The sequence below is a fragment of the Puma concolor genome, chromosome D1 (assembly GCF_028749965.1).
Source record: "Puma concolor isolate L17-30 chromosome D1, mPumCon1.1.hap2, whole genome shotgun sequence".
Classification (NCBI taxonomy): domain Eukaryota; kingdom Metazoa; phylum Chordata; class Mammalia; order Carnivora; family Felidae; genus Puma; species Puma concolor.
This window is the reverse complement of record NC_141676.1, coordinates 27,661,883-27,686,602: the sequence shown is the minus strand read 5'-3', so window position 1 is coordinate 27,686,602 and position 24,720 is coordinate 27,661,883. Positions and strand designations below refer to the sequence as shown.

The window sequence follows — 24,720 nt, the reverse complement described above, 5'->3', positions numbered from 1 at the left end:
GTTCTATTTCTAGATCTTAATATCCCTACTGAATATGGAAGAGTTTTGCAATCACTGTATCTTGATATTAAAACAAATATCCTTTGAAACATTTTTTATCAGTTAGCTTCTACAGTTCTTTTGTCTCCTATATATGCAACTGTTATGTGGGAGACTTTTCCACTTATAGGAGGCATGAGAATGTGTTTATTTGCAGAAGGCCCAATAACTGAAGTGCTCTGTTGACAATTCATAAAATGTAGAAGCAGTTGAGTATTCAGCCTCCTGAGTGTCTTAGGAAATTTGTACTGTTCATTATATTTTCAGTAATATATCTAATTAGGGGATTGAGATACAGGTAAGCACTGAGTTCAAACCCTTCTTCATTTCATCTTTTAAGTTCCTGGATCCTCATCCCACTTGAGTTCTTATTAAGCACTTTGGCTATAAATTATATTCAAAGAATCAGTATTGCCCTTAAGCTTATCCCTTCTGTACAGTCAGTGGGGAGGGCAAACCATCAGGAAAATGAAAGTAAGTTGTTAAGGCTTATCTCTATACCTTTTCCCATTCTGACTTCTATAAAATACTGGAAAAGAATAGTGAATGTCTTAAATTACATAGATTAAATATTAAAATCTGATTTCTTACTGTTCTTGAGTGAAGTCTGCGTTAGTTGTGTATAGTATCCAGCAAAGCTCTGAAGTGCTACTTGTGAGAGGAGAGGAAAAACCTTAACAGAAAATCTCTCTGGTAGCCTTGTCTTCTCAAGAGTCTAGACTACCACCACCTTCTTTCAGTCAGGAGCTCATTGAATGTAGGCAGTGAAAAGACCACCTCATCTAGTAAATAGTAAAGGCAGTTCTTGGTGTATTCCTACTTGTATGTACTGCTTTAAGTACTGTCTTTATATTAGGGAGACACCGTATTAAGCCAGTGAACTAAGGCTTTATTTGGCAAGTTTGGGTGTCCCTTTGCCAAGCATAATGGCAAGCACTAAGCATTCAGTGGTGACAAAATCACTGGTTCCTGCTTTCACTGAGCAGTCTGTTCAAAGATAATGATGTCGTGACACAAAAATGTAGCAAATGCCGTGATGGAGCAACAGAGTTGATGACAGCTATAAAGGCCATGACTGCGATAAATTATGACCTAGTCAAAATGACTGGGAAAGACTTCGTTGAAAGGGATAATTGAACTAAGACTTGAAGGATGAGGAGTAATTAGAGAAGTGGAGAAGAGAGCATATCCAAAGAAAGGCACACTCTTCCAGGACTGAGAAAGCTATCTGCTCAAGTAGGAGTATGTGTTTTAGTAGAGTTAGAGGCTGAAAAACAGGTAAAGAGTGTACTACAGGTGGCTTTACCAGTTACGTTCCATGTTTTGTCTCTTAAGAACAGTTGGAAACAGGTTTCTAAGCTGTGTGTGTATGGGGCCAGGAGTGGGGTAAAGGATAGTGGGTCACCTAACAAAATTGCCATTTAAAGAATACACAATGCAGTTTTGAGAACAATCTGTATGGGGCGAGAGATGTCTATTGGGAATAGCCCGTGAGAGAAATGATTACAACATAAAGTGGAGGGCAGTAGTGAATGGATCCTACATATTTCCTGTCTCACTTAGTGCTCAGTATCCTTTCCTGGGTAATCCAGGCTTCAGTCGTGAGACTGATCTCTAACTACATTCTTCCCTAGGCGATCCCATCTAATCCCAGGACTTTGAATACAATCAGTATTTTAGTTCCTCCAAAATATTCCTAGGTCCCCAATTACTCCAGTCTTGAGTGTTCCAAATCAATCTCTTCATTAACCTGCATTCATCCATTTGCTCAGGGCAAATACTTTGGGTATACTTTCTTTTGTACCCTGGATCTAGTCCTTAACCAAATCCACATAGTTCTACCTTGAAAATATATCCTGAATCATCTAACACTTCTGACCACCACTACTACCTGCTTAGAGCAAGTAACCACAGTAGCTTATAATGGTTCTTTCTACTCATCATCCTGCAGTGATTTTTGTGGACAAGTCAGGTTTTGTCACTTCCTGGTTCCCCAAACTCCACTGGTTTTCCCATCATACCTAGAATTAAATCCTAAATTTTGGTCTATGTGCGTTCATTATTTGGCCTAATTGCCTACTGTTTTGTTCTTGCTCACTAGTCGATCTTCAAGCATGCAAAGGCTTTTCACTCAAATATTCTTAACGTTCATTCTTTCTAAATTCAGGTGTTTGCTCCAGTGTCATCAGCTCAGAGGCCTTCCATGTCCACCACTAAAACATATCCTTAGTTACTTTACTTATTGGACAGTTTTTTCTTAATAGCACTTAAAGCTTACCCAGAATTACGCAAACTTTATAAGTGAAAAACATTTTGGTCACTTTATCCCTGGTGTCTGGCATATTGACATTTGTTGAGCAAATATGAAAATGATGGGTGTTGGACTAAAAATGGGTAGTAGTGATGATTACACTGGAATTGGAAGTGTCTTGGTTTGAGGAAGGAGTTCAGCTTCAGACATTTTGAATCTGAGGTATTCAAGAAATGTTGGAATTTGTTTACTTGAAGTTCAACAATCTGGCCCAAAGACAATGTATAAGAATATACAGGTGGTTCTTGTAGTATAAGAATATATAGGTGGTGCTTGTAATATGCTTGGGCGAGTTCGCCTGGGAGCTGGGCGGGAGGAAGAAGTATTTAACAAGAGCAGAGCCCCAGAGCTGATTTTCAGAAGAGCGCCATCATTTGATGTCCAGTTTAGGCCTAAAGGGAATTTACAAAGTACCCGCACCGGTGGGTAGAAATACTGAGTTTCCGACAGGTCTGCAGGGCCCTTTCTTCAGGTGTGGAAGATCAAGTGAATAAAACAGGTCTGCTGATCGAGTTTCCTCATTTTGTCACGTTAAAATGGGAAGTTATTTAAATAAAAGGGTAAAATTACGCACAGATCCCTGGAGTCGGTCGTCTCGTATAACTAGGATAAACACTAAGAGCCTTGGACCCCCTTACCGTGTGCTGCCCCGGGCCTGTCTGGTAACCCGGGCTCGCCCCAGCACAGCGGCAAGCGCTTATTTTGTCCCTCGGAGCCAGGGCATCTTGATTCTGATACGAGAGGCAAATCGCACCCGTGCCACTCGGAGCAGAGACTAAATTCCAAAACCGCGCTGGCCACGTAGGCTGCAGCTCCGCCTACGATGCATCTGACGTCATCACACGGAGACATGGTTGCCGAAAGTCCCCGCACGCAGGCCGCACCGCGCCGTTAGTGCGCTCGCGCACATGGAGCCTTTCAGTGCCTGAGCAGGACGCGCGTCGCGGAGTGAGGCCAGCGCTGAGAGCGCGCGGTCAGGCATCGCTAGGGGCAGCCCGCCGCTCCCTCTGGGCTTCTGGAGTAATTGGGTTTCCCCACGTGCTTCCGCTTGGCTGCTGGCTGGGATCCGCTGGGTTCGGGGTGCAGGTACCCAAGACGGGATGGCTGGGGATGGGTACCAAGGTCGGTGTCTGTGTCCTGCTTGGGGCCAGAGGTGGCCGGCTCGAGGATGAAGGCTCTGTATCCTTGCCAATGCTCGGCCCGCGTCGACTGCCGGCCCACACGGGCGCTCACTCCTAGATGACAGGCTCCTCTTCCCCGATTGGCGGCCACTCTCCGCGTGCTTCTCGAGCGCTCTCCGGGGTTGCGTGGCTCCATCTCCACCTTCTGGGGAACTCTAGCTGGGGGTCTGGGTGTGTGTGTGTGTGGGGGGGGGGGTGGTGACAACACTTTTGCTTTCCGCGGAGCTTGCCTACGGTTCCTGGTTTTGGCGCTAGGCATTAAACCGAGGCAGTCTGATTCCAGATCCTCCCATGCTTTCATTTGTTTGTCTAAGCTCGTTCGTTTATACTGTTTTTTTCAGGAGTCACATTCAGGACTTGTTTCATTTGCTAATGCATCTAGAGTGGTGGCTGGCACATAGATGCTGTGTTTACTTGTTAGACAAATAGACGAGTGAATGAAGAATAGTTCTCTTTCTTTTCCTTTCAAGGCCCTCTTCCTACGTTAAGCCTTCCATGGCAATTCCAGCCCACGGTAATCTCAGACCTTCATCAGACTATTGGCTGTACTATTATTTTTGCGTCTAGTTTTATCTGTCTTTAGACAAATTGTCCCTTATCTCTTTCTCTTGAATATTCTCTGCAAGGAGAATGAAAGCTCCTTGAAGTCAAGTCTTGTCTGGTATTGTTTCTGGGGCTCCCACAGTAACTAGAGCAAAAAGCAGTCCCTACTAACTAGTTGTTGATTGATTTGTGTGTGATCTCTATGTGGCCTCAACTCAACTGACAAGTTGGGCAGAGTGGGGAGCTGGAAAGAGCTTAGGCTTTGGAGTCGGGCAGATTTGAGTGTGAATCCTGTCATATTCCTTCCTTAAAATACTTGAATTCTTTATACTTGCTCCTTTCCTCATAAAAAAGGAGCCATTGATTGTAACATAATGTTTTATATTAAGAAAGGACTTCTAAAATCCATATTTGGATTGGAGGGTAGAAGGACAGTTAAGGCACACTTAAGGTTCAATTAATGAACTTTATATTTAGAATGCAGCAGGCTCTGTAGTTTCTAGGTAGGCTGTCATTCTTCCTTCAATGTTGTAGAAATATAATTGATATTCCTGATGTTTCTTTGGTGTATTTATTGTGGTAATAATGCATTATCGTATTGTACGTAATCCAACTTTAAGGTCTGTCTGTACAGGCTTCAGTACGGGTTTCTCTCCTTTGAGGAGACAGTGGGACACATTTCATCACAGTAACATTCATTGATTTCCTTTCTCTGACTTTATTAGTAATGCATATGAATAAAAAAAACAAAAGAACAAAATAAGAACCACCTGCAGTCTCACCATCCACAAAAATTACATTTTTGTGTTTTCTTTCAGGTTTTTTTTCCCTTCATGTTATGTACATGTGTTTAAAAGATGGTATCATGCTTTGTTCTGTGATGTCAGTCTTCTCATAAGCATCTTTATCCATATCCTTAGATAATTTCTGAAAGTGATTTTGAAGGAGCTTTTTTGAAAACTGCCTTATTATCTCACAAATATACCATCATATATTTTAATCATTCTATTTTGTGGACCATTGTTTCAAGTTTTTGAAAAAACTCCTTGATAGAAGTATGAAATACAGCTTCCCTTCTGACTTCCATGCTGAGGAAACATTTTCTTTGCCTCCCAAGCCTCAGTTTCCTAATTTTAAAAATGAGACTGACATGTTCCCTAGGGAGCAGTTTGAGGGTTAGGTAAAATGATACTTCCCAACGTGCCTAGCATAGCTCCTGGTCCCCCAAGAGGCTGCCAGCTAATGTTCCTCACCCAGAATCTGGCGTTCATGTCCAGTTGTGTTTCCTTTCTCTCTCTTTCAGTGATAGTCTTTCACCATGCATCGGAAGAAAGTAGATAACCGAATCCGGATTCTCATTGAGAATGGAGTTGCTGAAAGGCAAAGGTCTTTGTTTGTTGTAGTCGGAGACCGAGGAAAGGACCAGGTAATACCTCGTAAACACTTCCTGGCTGACTTTGTGTCTTGTCCCACAGTTAGCTTGTTACTGCTCCTCTGAGGTTTCAGCACATAATAACATTAAGGTCCCTTTGACTGCTTTTCTCTACACAAAATGCCTTGTGAGAACCTAGGGGTGGACTGAGCCCAAGGTTAAGAGTGTGTGACCGGGCTTCTAGTCCCTGCCTGGGCACTGCCCTCTCCTGGCCCTCTGTTTACTTTCCAGATCTGTCAAAATGAGGTCTGGCAGTCTCTGAGGTCTCTTTTGGCCATGAGATTCTGTGACTTTTTCCTTTGGCAGGTGGTCATACTCCATCACATGTTGTCCAAAGCAACTGTGAAGGCTCGGCCTTCAGTGCTGTGGTGTTATAAGAAAGAGCTGGGGTTTAGCAGGTAAGTTGGGCCTTTTGAGTGTCCCATACCATTTATAGTTGCTGCTTCTTAATTAAATGCCAGGAAATGATTATCTGACATAGTTTTTCAGGGATTGTTGGGGAGCTGCGACCTCTGAGGACTCTTCCAAATAGTGAAAATAATAGAGCTGATGTCCTTCTTTCATTCCTGACGATAAATTTCAAAGCCACCTTGCCTTTCCCAGGTCTTCTGGGGAACGGTACTGTGTAGTAGAAGCTTTGGCTTGAGACTAAGGTAATGAGGCCACCAAGGTTGGTTTCAAGCTCTGGTCTAGCCAAATAGGAGGTTTAGGTACTCTCGTTACCCTTCTTTTGAAGATGAGAATCTGTGGAAGGTGCCAGGGCAGCACAGTAGGATTCCCCCACAGACTCACCCCTGGCTCCGGGCCCATCCTGTTAACCTCTCTACTCTTTCCTTCACTTTTAAACGGAGGGGGTTGGCCCTGCGATAGCTGAGTTCCTTCTGGCTCTGAAGGTCTTGATGGGTGATCAGTGAGCCTGTCCCCTGCTCCCACCCCTTTAGCCTCTCTGGTTAACTGGCTCTCCTGGGGTGGGTGGGTGATTGCAGTCATCGGAAGAAAAGAATGCGACAGCTACAGAAGAAAATAAAGAATGGGACGTTGAACATAAAGCAAGATGACCCCTTTGAACTCTTCGTGGCGGCCACAAACATCCGCTACTGCTACTACAATGAAACCCACAAGATCCTGGGCAACACCTTTGGCATGTGCGTTCTCCAGGTAAGTGGCTTGCTGCAGCTTGGGACTGGCGTCAGAGAGCGGAGGGCTCCCCTCAAGAACAGGCGGACAGTAAGGAGAAAGATTGACCCATACAGCCTCCCCCAGGCAGTATCAGTGGAATAGTTGGCCACTTTCCAAAGCAAATTGGGTAACTCAGCCCATATAAAAATAAACTTTTCCACTTAAAGCGACGCTTAACCTAGAGATACCAAAACTGACACAGGTGCTCCATCATGGCTGGTTCTAACCGGCTGAGGATGAGAAAGAAAGTATTGTGAACTTAGAGGGACCCCAGATTCCCAGATCCTAACTGGAAGTAGGCGAAGACTTTGGTGAGCAGGGAGCAGTGGGACCTGTTTTAACTGGCTGGGCGTAGTCCTTAAAACCCCCTCACTTTTCCTCCACAGAGAACTACCTGGTACATTTCTTCTCTGGTATTCTTGTCTTGCCAGAACAAACTTCACATTTTTTTGTTTCCAGCTCTGGCGGTCTCTGTTTTATCCTTTGATTCTTGGACACCTGTGACCCCCCCAACCCCTCCACCCCGAAAGGAGAACACATTTAAGCCCCCGTCCCCAATTTTGGTGCGTGTTTATCATTTGCGTGTAGTACCAGGATTACGTATGTCATAAGTTGTACCTTATGAAAGGTAAGTTAAGAAATGAGGGGAAAGTGCTCGCCTTGGCAGCACATATGCTAGAGCTGGAATGACACAGAGAGGAGTAGCACGCTCCCTGTGCAAGGGTGACACACAGCTTCCTGAAGCATTGCATAGTTTTGGCATTCAGAGGGCACTTGTTGGGATGAGCACTGGGTGTTACATGTAAGTGAAGAATCTCTAAATTCTGCTCCTGAAACCAACCTTATACTCTATATTAACTAACTGGATTTTAATAAAATCTTGGAAAGAAAAAAAAAAAAGGAATGAGGGGAAAAAATCACAAATTGGAATTTTTTGGTTTATTTTTCTTACATTCCACTTGTTTGTCCCATACTGCTGGCCTGCATCCCACCTTGTAGACTAGAAAGGAGCATTTCGCTTCTTCTCACCTGGCCACTGATTGGTAGTGAGTGCTCTTAGGCCACCACTGTTACCAGGTGCAGTGAAGATGGCTCCTTGAGGCAGCGGCTCCCCCATGTGGGGCAGTTGGAGTTTTGTCAGATAGGTTTTATGTAAACACATCTGAAAACGAACGTGAGGTATTTGTGAAATACAAGTGCAAATCACTGGAGAGGATTTCTTCCCAGATAGGATCTTGTGTGAGGTTATTAGACACACTTTTGTCATACAAAACCGGGTACACCTCTTGCCCAGTGCTGGGCTCTCTTCTGTGCCCCTAAGTAAAGGGAGGTGTGTGGGCCCCTCCTGGTGAGTTGAGTGAGGGCTATGGTCTTGGGTTCGTGTTTAGAAGCCCTCCTTTTATTTAGTTAAACTTCCCCGGGGGTGCTCTTTGTGTGACTAGCCCTTTTTGAGGTCTCTTTCTTTCAGGATTTTGAAGCTTTAACTCCAAACTTACTGGCCAGAACTGTGGAAACAGTGGAAGGTGGTGGGCTGGTGGTCATCCTCCTACGGACCATGAATTCGCTCAAGCAGTTGTACACAATGACCATGGTGGGTATATGGTTTTTAACTGAGTTGTGGCGGTTCACATCAAGTGTGTTTTTGCTGTTTGCCACTTTCTTTTAGGAGTTCCTATGGAGGGGGCACCTGGGTGGCTCAGTGGGTCAAGCAGCCGACTCTTGATTTTGGCTCAGGTTATGATCTCACTGTGGGATCGAGCCCCATGTCAGACTCTGCACTGAGCATGGAGCCTGCTTGAGATTCTCTCTCCTCTCTCTGCTCCTCCCCTGCTTGTGTGTACTCTTTCCTCTTCTCTCAAAATAAGTAAGTAGACGTTAAAAAAAAATTCCTGTTGAACGGCTTTAGTGAGCAGTCAGCACAAGGTCTGGGTTGGGAGTTCTTTGACTGTAAGTAATGAGAACGTCACTGCAGAGAAAGTCAGTGACCTTGAGTGTGCCCAGGCATCTCTGAATTTCATATTTCCTTGCAGGTATTTGTAAATTCTATACCTGTGAGATTCATGTATGTGGCAGTTATTAGGTAGTTACGTTTCTGGAATGGTATTCTGCAAAGAGCCACGCCAGTGCCCCCATTTTGGATTACTAAAAAGGGACCATGCACAGACTTGCCCACCAGTCCTCATGCTAATGGATAACGAAGGAACATTTGCCACTTCCACTCCCAGTTTGGCAAGGGATTTGACTGTGAGAGGGGTAGTTTCCACCCAAAGCTGAGGACATGGTTAGGAGTGGGAATATGTCTCTGTGGATTCACAGCTAGTCTGCGACCCCATCAGTATTGCCATTTGCATGTTCCTTGTGACAGGTTTTAGTCACAGGCCTGTGGCGCTGCTCAGGAATGGCGTTAGAATTGGCCTCAGGGTTTCACAAGCTGCGTTTATGCGGGGACATGGACTTTTCCATAGATCTTAGTAGCTGCTTCCCATCACCGCTTCTCCTATAGCCCCTCTGGCTTCCTCAGGGGCCCTCAGACATGCTCAGTATGCTCTCACCTCATGGCCTGTGCACTTGCTGTTGCCATTGGGATATCTGCACAGCCCGCTTCTCACTGCATTCATGTCCCTGCCCACATACCCCCTCCTCTGTGGGACAACTCTGTCTGTCACTCCTTGACCTGCTTGATTTTCCTTCACAGCATCTGCCAGCTACCTAAAGTTACATATTTATTTGTTTGTTGCCTGCCTCCCTGTGCTGGTCTGTAAACTTCATGAGGTTAGGGACTTAGTTTTCCTCACTGGTGCATTCCCTGATTCTGGAAGAGTGCCTGGTGTTTAGTGAGCACTCGTTAAATACTTGTGAATGAATGAATGACTTTTTGCCCACATCAGTTTGTTTGTCCTCCTTCCCCCTTTTCCCTGCTGCCTGCTTCTCACCTCAAAGGTACACCACGTAAGTAGCCACACTCCTGCCATTTGCTGTCACTGCACATTGTTTTTCATTTGGAGCATTTGCCAGATTTTTTTTTTTACTCGTTTCCCTCTGACCGTTAGACTGTAGACTCCATGAGAACAGAGGTCCTGCTTTATTGAATACCGGTGTATACCCGGCATGTCTGGTTCACGGTTGGTATGTGTGTTTTATTGAATGAACGAACGAACACATTTTATGATGCTGGATAAAATGTGGAAAAAGTCAAAGCCGAGGTGAGGGGATGTTTGTTGTAATAAAAAACATTACCTTTAGCATTTGATGATCCATCCCAGTTCCAGCAAATAGCAGCTGGGCTGTTCAGCACAGCAGGTTCTGGAGGAGTGGGTTTCCAGCAGTAGCTCTGGCGCCTCCTTATCCCAGGCTTGCTTGATAAAGCTGCTTCACATTTGGACCGCGAGCCGCAGCGCTGTTGGGATGTCTGTGTTCACAGATGTTGTCTCTTTCAGGACGTGCATTCAAGATACAGGACGGAGGCCCATCAGGATGTGGTGGGACGGTTTAACGAGAGGTAGGTCTGAAGCACATTTCTCGGGTCCTTAATTGTGGGGAGCCGCGGTGCAGAGAATATTTTTGTCTTGGACCCAGATGAAAGCGGTGCTTTTGTCTGAGGGAAGGTAGCACAGGGGTCCAAAATGGTGAGATTCCTGACAGCAGTGGTGGTGGTGAAGCCAACTGGAAGCAGTGAAAGTGAGTGGGGAGCTGGGGCCTGAACCAAGTCACTCTCCTCTCTGGCTTTTAGCTTACTCATCTGTCAAAGGGGTGATTTGTCTGGATCACTGTTTCCCAAAATGTGTTTCACAGAACACCAGTATTTTAAGAGGGACTTTATGTCAAAAGGGTTTCTGCTAGATACGTCTGGGAAACGCTGATACAGTTTTTCCTATGTGAAGATTCACGTTAGCCTATTGTGGTCTCCAAAAAGTGTTGCAACAGCAGGGATCTATTTAACTGATTGTTTCCCAGATTTATTTGACCATAGAGCCCTTTTTTAGGGAGCATCAGTTAGCAGCCTGTGAAACACCTGAAGAAGCTGTGGCCTGGATCAGTGGTCCTCATCTACAGCAGTCTTGCTCCCTGGGGACATTTGGCGATGCCTGGAAACCTTTTGCTTGTCATGACTTGGGGGGGAGGGAGTTGGGGGGACGCTACTGGCATCTAGTGAGTAGAGGCCAGGGGTGCTGCTAAATAGCCTAAAACGTACAGAACAATCCCACAACCAAGAATCATCTGGTCTGAAATATTGCTGGTGCTGAGGTTTAGAAATCCTGGCCTCGGTGAAGCTTGGGGCCTTTCTAGTTTGAATCCTCTCTGGTGTTTTCATTTAGTAGATGGAGTAGGCCAGGGGGGGCGGCCGTGTGCTGCTGGATAGAATGGAAGCCTGTGAAAGTAGTGTGTGAGGTTCTCTTCTTGCACCTGTGGGAGAAGTTTGACTTCTCTAGCCAAACACATGTTTTCCTGCACGTGGGAATGTCTGTGTTAATTTCTTGAGGCAGCTTTCTTCTCCCTTTTCTTTGTTTTTTCTTCCTTTGTGGCAGAAGGTAAATTTGTGACTGGTGATCATTTGTGGAGTGGGGTAGGAATTCCCCATTTAAGGATGGCCTGAGACAGCTCAGTCCTCAAAGGGTGAGCCTCAGAGGTGTGGGAAGGGCCCTATGACTCAGTTGTGCACAGTAGGAATGCTTGTAACCCGTCTCGAGAGAGAGTTCTGGGTTTTCTTGTTTGCCGTATAGAATGTGTTCAGGTGCCTTGTAGACGAGGCTCAGAGTCCTCTTACCCTGCTCTCCAGCTGGGTTTTGGCTCTTTCTAGCTTTCTTAGAGATGTGTGGGCATCAAATCATTTTCCTCAGGAAAAGCCACACCTTTATCATGTATCGGCCCCTCCCCCCGACGCCTCATTACGGTTTTCTTCCTCAGGTTTATTCTCTCTCTGGCCTCTTGTAAGAAGTGTCTTGTCATCGATGACCAGCTCAGCATCCTGCCCATCTCCTCCCACGCTGCCAGCATTGAGGCCCTACCTCCCCAGACCCCGGTGAGTCAGCCAGGGGTCCAGGAATCTGGGTGAGGCCGTGTTTTTTGTGTGGACCCTCTCGTGGCAGTGGCAGACCTTGTCCTCTCCTCTCTGGTAGGATGAGAGTCTTGGTCCTTCTGATCTGGAGCTGAAGGAGTTGAAGGAGAGCTTGCAGGACACCCAGCCCGTGGGCGTGTTGGTGGATTGCTGCAAGACCCTAGACCAGGTGAGTGTGGTGTTCCGAACTTCCCTGTTCCAGTATAGACAGGGCAGAGGTAAAATAGAACATGCAGAAAGCAGCGGAAGCCAAGTTAGGACAAGTGAGGATTTGGATCCTCCTTGGGGAAGGGACCTTTTCTCTTGCTTGAACCCCTGCAGCAACACCAGGGCTAGTCTCTGTCATCTGCGTTCATGGCAAGTCCAGAGATTATGTCCCCCTCACCCCAGGTCATTAATTCCCTGAGTAGAGGGTCTGGGGGGAAGATGGATGTAATTTAAAGAGGAACCCCCAGTGCTTTTTCCAAGAGAGGGTGATGTATCTGTATTACTCCATTTCAGTTCAGTTTTGATGACATGAAGGTTTTGGCCTATGCCTTGCATAGAAGTGAGAGGAGAGCCTGAGGCCCCTTGTACTTACTCTAGTTCCAGTTGAGGCCTGATAAGGCCCTCCAGGGTGGGATGGACCTGATCTGTAGGTACAGATAACAGACTGGGTGGGAGCTTCCAGAGTGCATTTCTGTGCTCACGGAGGTGGCCAGGGCTGGTAAACTCGGATTCTCTCCTGGTTCCTGGGGTGAGCAGAGCTGACCGGGCAGTGCCCAGAAGCCTTCAGTTTGTCAGGTGTGTTCAGGATTCTGATCGTGAGCCTCTTGGCACTGGACTCTTCCCTCACGATGGAAAACAGCTGCAGTGACACGTCCCACTTGGGGCAGAATCCCAACAGGCTGATTCCCTTGTTCATTCTAGAAATAGAATTATCAGCCACATAGCTCTCTATGCAGAGGCTGCGGGCTTTAGATGGCTTTGAATCCAGTCTGGGATATTCTTTGTCAGAGGAAATGCAAGAGGATGGAGAAAGGGCAGAAGAGGGAGAAGCTGTAAAAGCAGCAGGAGTGTTAGAAGAAAATACGTAGAAAAAAAAACACTGAGTGTGAAAGAGTGTTCGTTAAAAATGGAAAATGGTGTTTCTACTTGGCAGTCCCGCTCTGTAGAGACAACTGCCGTTAACAGTTTATTTTGGATACTTCTGGAACTTTGTCTACGCATACAAATGGATATTTTAAAAATACGTGGAGGGGTTACACTGTACAGTGTAAGTGATCCCCTATTAGGCATTGGGTTGGTTGGTTGCAGTTTTTTTGCTGTTATAAACTGTGCTGTTAGGATCTTCTTACAGATACACATTATCTCTGGGATAAGTTTTTTTCCCAGAAGAGTTGCTGGATTAGATTGTGTGTGCATTAAAATAGGTGTCGTGCCAGTTTGTGGAACCAGCAACAGTGTGTGAAAATGCCCTTTTCCGTATGCCTTGCCAGCGTTGGCTACAGTTAAACTTCCAAGCCTACCAATGTGCTGTGGGAACACAGGATCCCTGTTTTTGTTTGTATTGCTTTAATTATGAGAGAAGCAGGCACTTTATCATGTAATTACTGGTCATCTGGGTCTTTTTGTTTTGTAAGTTAGTTTGTGTATTGGTTTTTCATTTTAGCAAATTATTTTAGAATGCGTTTTCAGTTCAGATTTCTTACTCTTCTATTCTTACTCTTCTTTTTTAATAGTGGATTTTTTCTGGTTATGTTTTGTCGGAGTTTAAAACTTCTCTGAACAACAAAAGGGCAAAATCCGGTGTTCAACAAAGGCCACGTTAAGATGAGCTGGGCCTGGGTCCCCTGACTGTTTCCTCTGGAGAGACTCTGGCTTCCTGGAGCTCTTCCTCTTCCTTCCCTTCCATTTGCCTGGGCTTGTGTCTCTTCAGTGTCTTCATAGTGTTGCTGCCTGGGTGTATAAGGCAACTTCAGGACCTGACAGGCCAGGCTGGACCATCTGGTCTTCTTCCCAGTCTTGGTGGCCTGTTCCCAGGGCAGATGCCAGTCGGGTAGTAGAGTTTGGCCCCTAAGTAGTGTTGTGGTTTCTCCTCTCACTCAGTGCCTGCTCTCTAAGGTGCCTGACATGACCCTAGGCACTGGGCTCAACAGTAAAAAAGAGGGGCACACCTGCTTCGTGGGGCTTACGTTCTGGTGGCATGAGACTGACCGTGAGTCAAGGAAACCCGCCCATCCTGAAGTGTAGTAGAAGGTGCTGTGTGCAGTGTGGACACAGGGCATCAAAGAGGGGTCGGGGGTGCAGGAGATAGGTAGAGGCTGCGGCTCTGGGAGGCTTTGTTTAGAAGGTGATCCTCAAGCAAAGCCTGGAAGGAGTTGGGGAAATGAGCCATGGGGCCATTGGGGAGAGTGCTTCTGGCAGAGGGGCCACCGTCTGCATAGGCCCGAGGTAGGAGTCTGCCTGGGGTACTCGAGGACCAGCAAGGAGGCCGCCAGGGGTGAAGCAGAGTGAGCAGATGAGAGTAGGAGGAGATGACAGAGGTCACACGGCACAGCCACGTGACCCTGAGGGCTTGGCCTTACTCTCTGAGAGGTGGGTGCCTTGGAGGGTTTCACATGCACAGTGTCTCAGCCCGGCTGCCAGAGGGATTCTTAGGCTGAATTTTAAAAAAGATCCCTCTGGCTGCTCTGTTGAGTCTAGACTGTAGGGGAACAAAAGGGAAGCCGAAAGACTAACTAGGAGCCTACTGTAGTAAGAGGGGGATTCAGGATAGTGGCTTCAATCAGCCCGGTAGAGGATGGCACTGGTGAGGAATGGTAGGATTTATACATATTTTGAAGGTAGCGCTGATGGGCTTTGCTGGTGAGTCAAGTGTGGGGAGAAAATGGGGAAGGCTTTTGGCTTAATCAGTTGGACAGTTAACTGACAAGGGGAAGACTGTAGATGGAGGAGGCTGGAGGGGGACACTGGGTTCCCCTCAGGTCAGTCAGAGAAGCCTGTCTGATGTACAAGGGTAGACACACAGGGGCAGTTGTGTGTATACAGGAGTTTGATGGGTGGGGAAGAGGTCTGGACCAGAGACATGAATGGGGTGTTACCAGCATCTGAGGGGCATTTAAAGCCTTGGGCCTGAGAGGAGATGACCAGGCAGTGAGAAGCCCGAGTGCTAAGCCTTGCCTCCTGCAGGAACTGCCCCCACTTTGATTTAGCCTCAGCTTCTCCACAGTGGTAGTAGTAGATGGCTGAAACTTGGTCTTTCTCAAAGCTCACCTGATAGGGTTCTCTTTTCACAGGCCAAAGCTGTCTTGAAGTTCATTGAGGGGATCTCTGAAAAGACCCTGAGGAGTACTGTTGCGCTCACGGCTGCCCGAGGAAGGGGGAAGTCTGCAGCCCTGGGATTGGCTATTGCTGGGGCAGTGGCTTTTGGGTAAGGAGGTCTGATTCCCCCTCTTTGGGAATTCTGAGCTCTCAGGGAGAAATGTGCAGGATAGGGGTCAGGGGACTAGGAAACTGTTCCTGGGTCTGTGCAGGCTCCTGTGTGATTTCTGTAGGTCATGGGTTCTGGTCTGGAAAACATCAATACCGTTTCCCCCAAGCACACCCAGCCCCAGCCCCAGCCCCATGGGGCACATATATGTGTGCAGGCACATGTGGACACATACACCAGGACCTTCGTGATCAATATTTAAAGTTGAACAGATACACACAGAAAGTTGGACAGACGTAGAAAAGCAAAGAAATGGGGGTAAGAAACGTTAAAACTCTTCAGGAGATGGGAATGTGTATGACCATGTTTGCTAACTGCGAAAAGTACAGGTTTGGCATTTGAATGATTTTGATCAGTAGAAAATCTTGTTTGCTTTTGAGGATCTACATTTGAGTGTTTTTTGTCCTGGGTGGAAGATTTATGCAGTTGCCAGAAGAGTGTGTACTTCCAACTTCGCAGTCAGAAATAATGGATCTAGAATTTACCATGTCCTCATATGCGTTATCTTCCTTGGTGCTCCTAATAGCTCCGTAAGCATTTCACAGATGGGTCAACCTAGGCTCAGGGAGTTTCAGTGACTCACTCAAGATCCCCCAGCAAGTCAGTGCTGGTAGTGCTGGGGCTGAGCCCAAGCCCTGACTTGTCTCTTGTCCCTGCTGCTCCAGTGGTACCAATCAACACCTTAGCCGTTAGCATCCTTTACACTGAACAGGGGTCCCCTGCAGGTTCACTGTGGCCTTGGCCTGAGCACTGATTGAGCTATCTGGCCTCACAGTTTGGAACCCTCTCAACACAGCCAGTGATGACTGTGAAGCCACCCTCTTGTCCCAGGACACAGGCTTGGGAAGCAGCATGCTGGCTCTGCACACTGAGGGCGTTGTGTCCAGGCACCTTTGGGCAGTGTGCCTTCATAGATGTCGTAGCTAATTGCCAGGACATACTACCTTCGAGTTGTTAATGTGTTTTTGTTAGTTTGGGAGGAAAAATATCCTCAAAACTGGAGTTGCTTTACTTTTCCTTCCTAAAAAGTGTTCTTTTTTCCTGCCATTATCTCTGGTTATCACCTGTGTGATAGGGCGAACAAAAATCTCTTCTTTTCTCTTAATGTTCCCTAAAAGTCCCTTGTATTTCCTAATGACTTATAAAAGTTCTCTTCTTTTGTTCAATAGGTACTCCAACATCTTTGTTACCTCCCCAAGCCCTGATAACCTCCACACTCTTTTTGAATTTGTATTTAAAGGATTTGACGCTCTGCAGTATCAGGTAGGGAATTAGAAAAGAACTCCCATTGATTCAGAGCTGGGTTTAATCTAGGTAAAATCTTTGGGATGCCTGCTTACTTTAATTTTCACTTCTAAAGCTTGTTTCTAAAGTTTGTCATTGGTTTGACTCTCTTTCCATCAGGAGCATCTGGATTATGAGATTATTCAGTCTCTCAATCCTGAATTTAACAAAGCAGTGATCAGAGTGAATGTATTCCGAGAACACAGGCAGACCATTCAGGTGAGGCTCATTCTAAAACCCTGCTAAGTGGGGCCAGTGTCCTGCTGTATTTAAATACAGTAATTTCACATCATTTTATGTCCTGTGTAATTGCATGTCTTGTATACAGTGTTGTTGTTTTATGATAAACCTGGTCCAGATTTTCAGCCTCTTCTCAACGAAGACATTCAAGCAAACTAACAAATAACGTATGTAGCCAGAATGGAAAGTTGTAGTTTTATCCCTTGAAAATTGAGTAAGTGTATTTGTGAGTATGCTAAGCAGCTAGAAGAAATACAGTCACTGTTCTGACATCAGTTCTCATTTTGCTGGGTTACAGCAGGTTTTGAAATGGTGCATCTGTAACTAGAACAATAATCTCTCCGTTTAAAAGAAAAAAAGAACTTTGCAAGATGTACTCTGAATCTTTGTGGTTTAGCCAGTGGCCTATTTTCCTTTTTAAACAGTGTTTCCCTGAAAGCTCTATAAATCTCCAGTGCTCTGGAGGCCTGAATGGCTTGCACTTGTCCAAAGGCTGCAATTTTGTTCAGTTGTAGAAAAGCATCAGTGTGACAGGCTTGCAGAAAGGATGGGGGCTGCTGGGCTCCTAGCGGAGGAGGCTCATCGATTATTTTCGGACTGGGGTCGGGGTGGGAAATGGGCCAGGCACACTTGGCAGTTTATGTCTTTGACCTTTATGCTCGTTAAAGCATATGTATGTATGCCTGTCAGGGAGGTATTTCTTTTATCAAAGGTCCAAATTGTAAATTATGGTAAGTGTTTATACTTTTGATCTAAGGAGCTTAATTTTTTCTTACTAGGTCTCTTTCTAGAATCTCTTTATTCTTTAGTTTCTTCCACTTTTGCCTGACGCCCTTGGCTGAGGGGGGGTGGGTACAGATGGCGGGGTCGGGTGAGGTGGAGGGCAGGAGGCCGCAGGGAGAGTGCGGCAACCTGTTAAAACTCAAAAGTACACAAACCAAGGAAGGAACACTTTTCTCTGAAATGCCCAGGCTCAGCCCTGCTGCTCCTTGGATTTGTAATTAGAGACCTGCTTGTATTGCCAGAGTCCCTTTGTCTCCAGACTGGAGTTTAAGCCCAGAAGAGGTGACCTGACTTTATGAGGCTCCATTTGTGTCCCTTGGAAGCCTCCTCTTCCTTGCTGGAAATTGAGAAAAAGACAAACATTAGATTAAAGTCGGCTGCGCCTCTTCAGGGGGCTGCTTTCTGCTGCTTTTATGAGGTGCTTGTTTAGTTTTTCCCCTTAAGAGTCCCAAGACATGGGGCCCAGCCGAGGGTGTGTGTTCCGCTGTTCTAACTAAGTGGAGTTGCTGTCTCCCTGACCTATCATTCAGCTTCCAGCAAAGCAGTTAGATGATCTTGTAATGAAATACTTCAGAAAAGTGCAGAGATCAGTGGAACACTCAGATACCCGGCACTTAAGCCTTAGAAATGTTGACATTTTGTTGTTTGCTGTGTTTCTTTCGTATTTTAAAAGGCCTTTTTAGTTTTGTTTTAAAGACTGAAAGCATCACAGACACAGTTGAAGCCCCTCTTCTACCCCTCCGCATCACATTCCCTTCTTCTGCCCCTCCCTATAGGTAGCTCTACTCTGGATTGGGATTTCCTTCTGATTCACATGTTTGTGTTTTACTATGTAATTATGCCTCCATAAGTGGTAACATACTGTACTTGTCCTTTTTCAGCCTGCCTTTCTTACTCAGCATTTGTTTTCAAGATTTGTCCAAGATTGAAGCTTGTGGCTTGGGTTGAGTTTAAGCACTCTATGTTTATATTACCATTTATTGATGTTCTAGGGGTGGATGAGGGGAGCTCTCGGTTTTTAGGGTATGAATAGATTTCCAGCTCTCTTGGATTTTGCCAGATTCTCCTTCTAAAAAGTGTACCTGTTTACCTTCCCAACAGCATTTTTTTTTTTTTTTTAAGTTTTGTTTCTTCAAGTTCTCATCAGCACTGGGTGTGTTATTGCTATTTAATTTTTACCTACCTGTATGTGAAATGGGATCTCCTTGTTGTCTTTGGCATTGCACTGACTACTAGTGAGGTTGAGTGTCTTTGTTTATGTTAATTGGCTGTTCAGGTTTCCTGTCCTGTAAAATCCCTCTTCATGGCCTTGAGCAAACTTTAAAAATAGCAGGAAGCCCTGAAGAAACTGAAGGGGTGGTTTGTATGCATAAGGGTGCCAAATTTTTTGTGGCATCAGGTGGCCATGCTAATAATATAAATAAGGGTGTGTGAGTGTGTGTATTAGGAAGGGGTGGCGTCTTAGAAGCATCCTCACCAGTGCGGGGAGAGTTGGTTTTCCTAATGACAGTATCCACGCAAGGAGCGCGGTACCCAGTGTGTAGCAGGTGCTTGAGAATGGTGATGTCATCCCATTTGCCGCCTCTGGGGCAAAGTCAGAGCCAGGCTGGGGGGGGAGCATGAGGAGACAGAAGAGAGAAAGGAGAGGGCAGCACCACCTATGAGTACTAGGCCAGGCACCAGCCAGGGCATTTTTCCAGATTTACCCGATTTTTCTCTCAAGCAGCCGTCAGATAGGTATTTCCTCCACTTTCCAGGAGAGGAGTCTGAGGCTGTGAGGGTTAGTGACCTGTTCAGGGGCACACAGTTGGTGGTTGAACTTCTGAACCCAGATGTCTGGCTCCAAGCTCATTCTGGTTTGCCCTGCCACGGAAAAGTGGAAAGGAGGAATGGGAGAAAGAACTGGGAACGGAGCGAGAGAGGACAGAGTGGCCTTTATGAGGCGTCATGGGGACCACAGCTATGACACTGGGTGGCCAGGTAATAATAGAAATCTTCCTCCCTGCAGTATATACATCCTGCAGATGCTGTGAAACTGGGCCAGGCTGAGCTCGTTGTGATCGATGAAGCCGCCGCCATCCCCCTGCCCCTGGTGAAAAGCCTTCTGGGCCCCTACCTTGTGTTCATGGCATCCACCATCAACGGGTAAGCACCTGGAGTGGGAGTCCTTGCTCCCCTTGTCGGTTCTTGCTTGTTAGGCTGGGGGGCGGGAGGCGGCAGAGGGAGAGGGGAAGAGAATCTTTAGCAGGCTCCACACCCAGCCCAGTGTGAGATGATGATCTGAGCCGGAAATCAAGAGTCAGACCCTTAACCCACTGCCGACTGAGCCGCCCAGGCGCCCTTAGAGGTAGCTTTTGTTGTATATTTTCTTTGTGTTCGTTTTACTTTTTTGTTTTGAACAAGAATGTAAATATACTTTAATTTTCTTTTTTTTTTTTTTTAATTTTTTTTTTTTTAAACGTTTATTTATTTTTGGGACAGAGAGAGACAGAGCATGAAGGGGGGGGAGGGTCAGAGAGAGAGGGAGACACAGAATCCAAAACAGGCTCCAGGCTCTGAGCCATCAGCCCAGAGCCTGATGCGAGCCTGACGCGGGGCTTGAACTCACGGACCGCGAGATCGCGACCTGGCTGAAGTCGGACGCTTAACCGACTGCGCCACCCAGGCGCCCCTAATTTTCTTTTTTAACGTAACAATATTTTGTGAACTCTTTCCAGGTCAATAGATATGTATCTTCAGTATTGGAAAGATTTCTGTGTGGAAATCACATCTTCTTAAAGAGAGAATTCTGTATTACAGATGTATTATTGTGTCTTCCTTACACTGAAAATATTTAAATAAAATGGATTTTACTTTTTTCGCTAACGGCTTTATTGAGACACAGTTCGTATACCATACAGTTTTACCCACATCAAGTGTATAATTTGGTGATTTTTAGGTTTTAGATCTGTACAGAGTTGTGCAACCAGCACCATAATCAATTTTACATTTTCATCACCCCCAAAAGAAAAACCATACCCTTTACCTGTCACCCTCCAGTCTGTCCCTAATCCCCTGCCTTAGGGAACTACTCATCTACCTTCTCTGTATAAATTTATCTATTCTAGACAGTTCATGTAAATGGAGCCATACAGTACAGGGTCTTTTGTGACTGGCTTCTTTCACTTACCATAATGTTTTCAAGGTTCATCAGTGTATCTTTTATCAGTATTTCCTTCCTTTTTATGGCCCAGTAATACTCCATTATATGTTTATACACATTTTGTTTTTCCATTTATGTGTTGATGGACATTTGGGTTATTTCTATCTTTTGGCTGTTAGGAATAATGCTTCTGTGAACATGGGTGTGTAGATAGGTTATCTGCGTGGACGTGTTTTCAGTGCTCTTGGGTATATACCTAGGAGTGAAATTACTGGGTCAGATAGTAACTTTATGTTTAACTGCTCAAGGAACTGGCAGACTGTGTTTTCCAAAGCAGCTGTGCCATTTTAAATTCCCACCCGCAGCGTACGAGGGTTCCAAGTTTTCCATATCCTTGCCAGCATGTGTGTTAACGGCTTTTTGATTATAGCCATCCTCGTGAGCATGAAGTTGCGTCTCGTTATGGTCTCCATGTGCACTTTCCTGATGGCAGTGATGTGGGGCATCTTATCATGTGCTTCTTTGCCATTTGTGTGTCTTCTTTGGAGAAATAGCTATTCAGATCCTCTGCTCATTTTTCTATTTGGCTTATTTGTCTTTTTATTATTGAATTGTAAGTGTTCCTTATGTATTCCAGGTACAAATACATTATCAGATGCTTGATTTACAAAAATTTTATTCCATTCTGTTATTTTCCTCACTTTCTTGATAATGCCTTTTGCAGCATAAAAGTCTGTTTTGTTGCTTGTGCTTATTTGTTTTTCTTCTTTTTTAAATAAGTAAATGAAATTCCTTCGAGGAAGCTTTGTTCTGTGAGGTGGGGCAGAATAAAACACTCAAAAATTCCAAGTTTTTTTCAAAATTTCTTTTTTAATGTTTGTTTATTTTTGAGAGAGAGAGTGAGACAGAGCATGAGCAGAGGAGGGCCAGAGAGAGAGAGGGAGACACAGAATCTGAAGCAGGCTTCAGGCTCTGAGCTGTTAGCACAGAGCCTGATGCAGGGCTCGAACCACAAACCGTGAGATCATGACCTGAGCCAAAGTCAGACAGACGCCTAACTGACTGAGCCACCCAGGTGCCCCCAAAATTCCAAGTTTTTAATTCTTCTTTAAAAATAGTATTTGAATGAGAGGAAGTATTTATACAGTTTTGAAATATGACCACAGTGAGTACTACGAAGTGTTGCAATACTGGATTAAAAAGACCCGGGTGCCTCGGTGGCAAAGTTGGTTAAGCATGTGATTCTTGATCTCAGCTCAGGTCTTGATCTCAGGGTCATGAGTTCAAGCCCCACATTGGGCTCTGCACTGGGCATGAAGCCTACTTTAAAAAAACAAACCCATTGAGCAGTCTGCCCCCTGTGGTCCCTGGGGCTGTGACTAAAGGAGGAAATCCAGATGAGAAGAGCTGGCTCAGTGATCTGATGATTTCTTTTTTTCCAAAATTCTTGTTAAGTTGTTTTATGTCACCTTTTCAGTGAAAGTAGTGATGAAAGGAATTACTAAGTGGTGGTTTATTGGTTTATTCAGTCTTGATTTTCCAAACTGGAAGCACTCTCTGCCTGCCTTCAAGCATGTTGCTTCAGTGGCTCTCACTCACGGACCATTTAATGTAGTTCAGTTCATTATGCTGAATGCTTTACACATCATCTTTCCAGTCCTTTCAGTTCACAGCATGATCCTGTGAGGTGTGTAGAATAATCCCCTTTTGAGGATGAGGCTAAAAGTGAGTGTGAGTTCTTTGCCCAGAGGTACTGAGTAGATGTGCCACACTTGAGCCACACTGCCAGCCCCCAGCTGAGCCACCGACCTGGCCACCTTGCCTCCTTGGGTGTATGGATGCCCTGCTGGAAGTCTAGAGGGCAGTGGGGCTGTCAGCGGTGAGCAGGAGCTTGGTATTTCAGCAGGATGAGGGAGGTGGTCCTCTGTCCTCTCCTGGAGAGTAGATTTGGAACCTCATTCATGCCTGATGGCCTTTGCTTTTGCTCCTAGCTACGAGGGCACTGGCCGGTCCCTGTCCCTCAAGCTGATTCAGCAGCTCCGTCAACAGAGCGCCCAGAGCCAGATCAGCACCACTGCTGAAAACAAGGCCACAGCGACAGCCAGACTGGCATCAGGTACCCCCAGAGCTCTGAATGGGCCCGTCCATGGCAGGTCCCCACAGATTCTCTTGCTGGATCATCTCCTCATGCCACCACAGGCAGTACCAAACTGTCATACTGTCAGGCACGAAGGCTGGGTCCCCAGGAAGGGGAATTGCTTTCCCCAAGGAATAGCAAGCCAGTGACCAGATGGGAGACTGACCCAGGCCTTCTGGGTTGGGCCCTTGTTTGTTACTGCCTTAGGGTACGGTCACATTGACTTAGATCCCTGTGGGATCAGTGTCATGGCAAATTGAACATCCCCCAGAATAGTTTAAAACCACTCAGTTAAAATCTTTAAGCTGTATTTATGTGGGCATCAGGTAACAAAGAGAAAGTAGAACATTTGCTTTGCTCTTTTAGACAAACACATTTAATAATTGTTTCTCATTGTGTGTGTGTGTGTGTGTGTGTGTGTGTGTGTGTGTGTTTTGTGGGGAGCAGCGCGAACGCTGCATGAGGTTTCCCTGCAGGAGTCCATCCGATACGCCCCCGGGGACGCGGTGGAGCAGTGGCTGAACGACTTGTTGTGCCTGGATTGCCTCAACATTCCCCGGATAGTCTCAGGCTGCCCCCTGCCTGAGGCCTGCGAGCTGTATCCTCCGGGTTCTGTGCCCAGTGAAGGGAGGGGGGTGATGGAAGAATTCGGTTTTGGCCCTTTGTTTCATAGGCTGCTGCTCGAAGGAGAGGGGGAAAGTTAGACATTCTCCATTTCCTTTCTTTTCCTTCCCTAATGTGTTCTGTGCAGGACACAGGGCTCTTCCTTCTAATCTGAGGGACATCTACATATCCAGGTTTCCCTTTGGAAGCAGTGTGTCCTATTTTGGGCTCTCTTTGGTTTGTTTTGGTTGCTTAACTCCAGACCCAGCTACTACGTTAACAGAGATACTCTCTTTTGCTACCACAAGGCCTCCGAAGTTTTCCTCCAAAGGCTTATGGCCCTCTATGTGGCTTCTCACTACAAGGTAACTGCAGCTGGCTGAAGTGGGTGAACTGCAGCTCTGACAGCCCCCCTTTACCGGCTTTCCATGTCTTGTATTCCCCAGTGGCTCAGGTGACTGTTCTATTGGGACTTAAATGTCCTGATGTTGTCAAGGTCCACTGACTTTGCCGGAGGGATTGCATTTCCCATGGTTGTTCAGGCCTGTCTTGGGCTCCTAGCTTTGCACACGGAGTGTGGGATTCCTGCACGTAACTCCATACTTGGTGGGTGGGGAGGGTGGAAAGCTTTGCCTGTTTTAAAACGGGTTCTTCTATCTTTCCCTTGTCTGCTAATCAGATAGACTCAGATGATGTAGCAGCTGTTACCTGGTGGTGCTGACTGACCCAGCCCAGCCTTTTACCTCTGGGCTATTTTCAAACGTTTATTTTTGAGAGAGAGAGAGAGCATGCATGCACGCAAGTCGGGAAGGGGCAGAGAGAGAGGGGGATAGAGGATCCAAAGCGGGCTCTGTGCTAACAGCAGAGCCTGCCGTGGGACTCAGACTCACAAACCGTGAGATCGTGACCTGAGCCGAAGTTGGACACTTAACCAACTGAGCCCCCCAGGACTCCCCGCCCCGGGCTATTCTTAAGGAGCACTGGATGCAAATTTAGAATATTTGAGAGTCTTCAAAACTAAAGGGCACATTGGGAAGGACATTTCTTGAGTATCTAGGTAGCATTTTTGTGAACACCCCTTAATGGGAGGCTGAAGAGTTGGTGCTAGAAGTGGTGATAGGTTTTCTTGAGATAGCCTCTTCTCTGGGAAGTGACAAGTTCACTCCCCCGCTGTGAACTACACAGTGCTAACTAGGCAGTCCTCTGCCCTCTGCAGCCTCAGCGCTCGTGGAGAGATGACAGCAAACATTTGAGGCGAAGTCCCACATAGGCCATCTCGGAGGGTCTCAGGCTGGCGGCCAAGATGCTGGAAAAGAGC

General features: G+C 46.1%; 1 protein-coding gene and 1 non-coding gene across 2 annotated transcripts in view; both read left to right on the top strand.

Moving 5' to 3' along the window:
* The first annotated feature begins 240 nt into the window (after window positions 1–240).
* The window catches only part of NAT10 (N-acetyltransferase 10), a 38,127-nt gene continuing 13,647 nt past the window's right edge, over window positions 241–24,720 (top strand). Inside the window, exons 1-15 of the mRNA XM_025928431.2 lie at window positions 241–3,436; window positions 5,378–5,500; window positions 5,813–5,904; window positions 6,493–6,664; window positions 8,154–8,276; window positions 10,123–10,184; window positions 11,591–11,705; window positions 11,803–11,910; window positions 15,020–15,153; window positions 16,383–16,476; window positions 16,618–16,716; window positions 19,529–19,665; window positions 22,654–22,778; window positions 23,247–23,397; window positions 23,671–23,767. Coding sequence (XP_025784216.2) covers window positions 5,393–5,500; window positions 5,813–5,904; window positions 6,493–6,664; window positions 8,154–8,276; window positions 10,123–10,184; window positions 11,591–11,705; window positions 11,803–11,910; window positions 15,020–15,153; window positions 16,383–16,476; window positions 16,618–16,716; window positions 19,529–19,665; window positions 22,654–22,778; window positions 23,247–23,397; window positions 23,671–23,767 — 1,617 coding nt within the window. The 5' untranslated portion in view covers window positions 241–3,436; window positions 5,378–5,392. The remainder of the gene's footprint in view (window positions 3,437–5,377; window positions 5,501–5,812; window positions 5,905–6,492; window positions 6,665–8,153; window positions 8,277–10,122; window positions 10,185–11,590; window positions 11,706–11,802; window positions 11,911–15,019; window positions 15,154–16,382; window positions 16,477–16,617; window positions 16,717–19,528; window positions 19,666–22,653; window positions 22,779–23,246; window positions 23,398–23,670; window positions 23,768–24,720) is intronic.
* LOC112866190 (U6 spliceosomal RNA) lies at window positions 7,337–7,443 on the top strand. Its single transcript, XR_003224054.1, has one exon. It is a non-coding gene; the product is annotated as a U6 spliceosomal RNA (small nuclear RNA).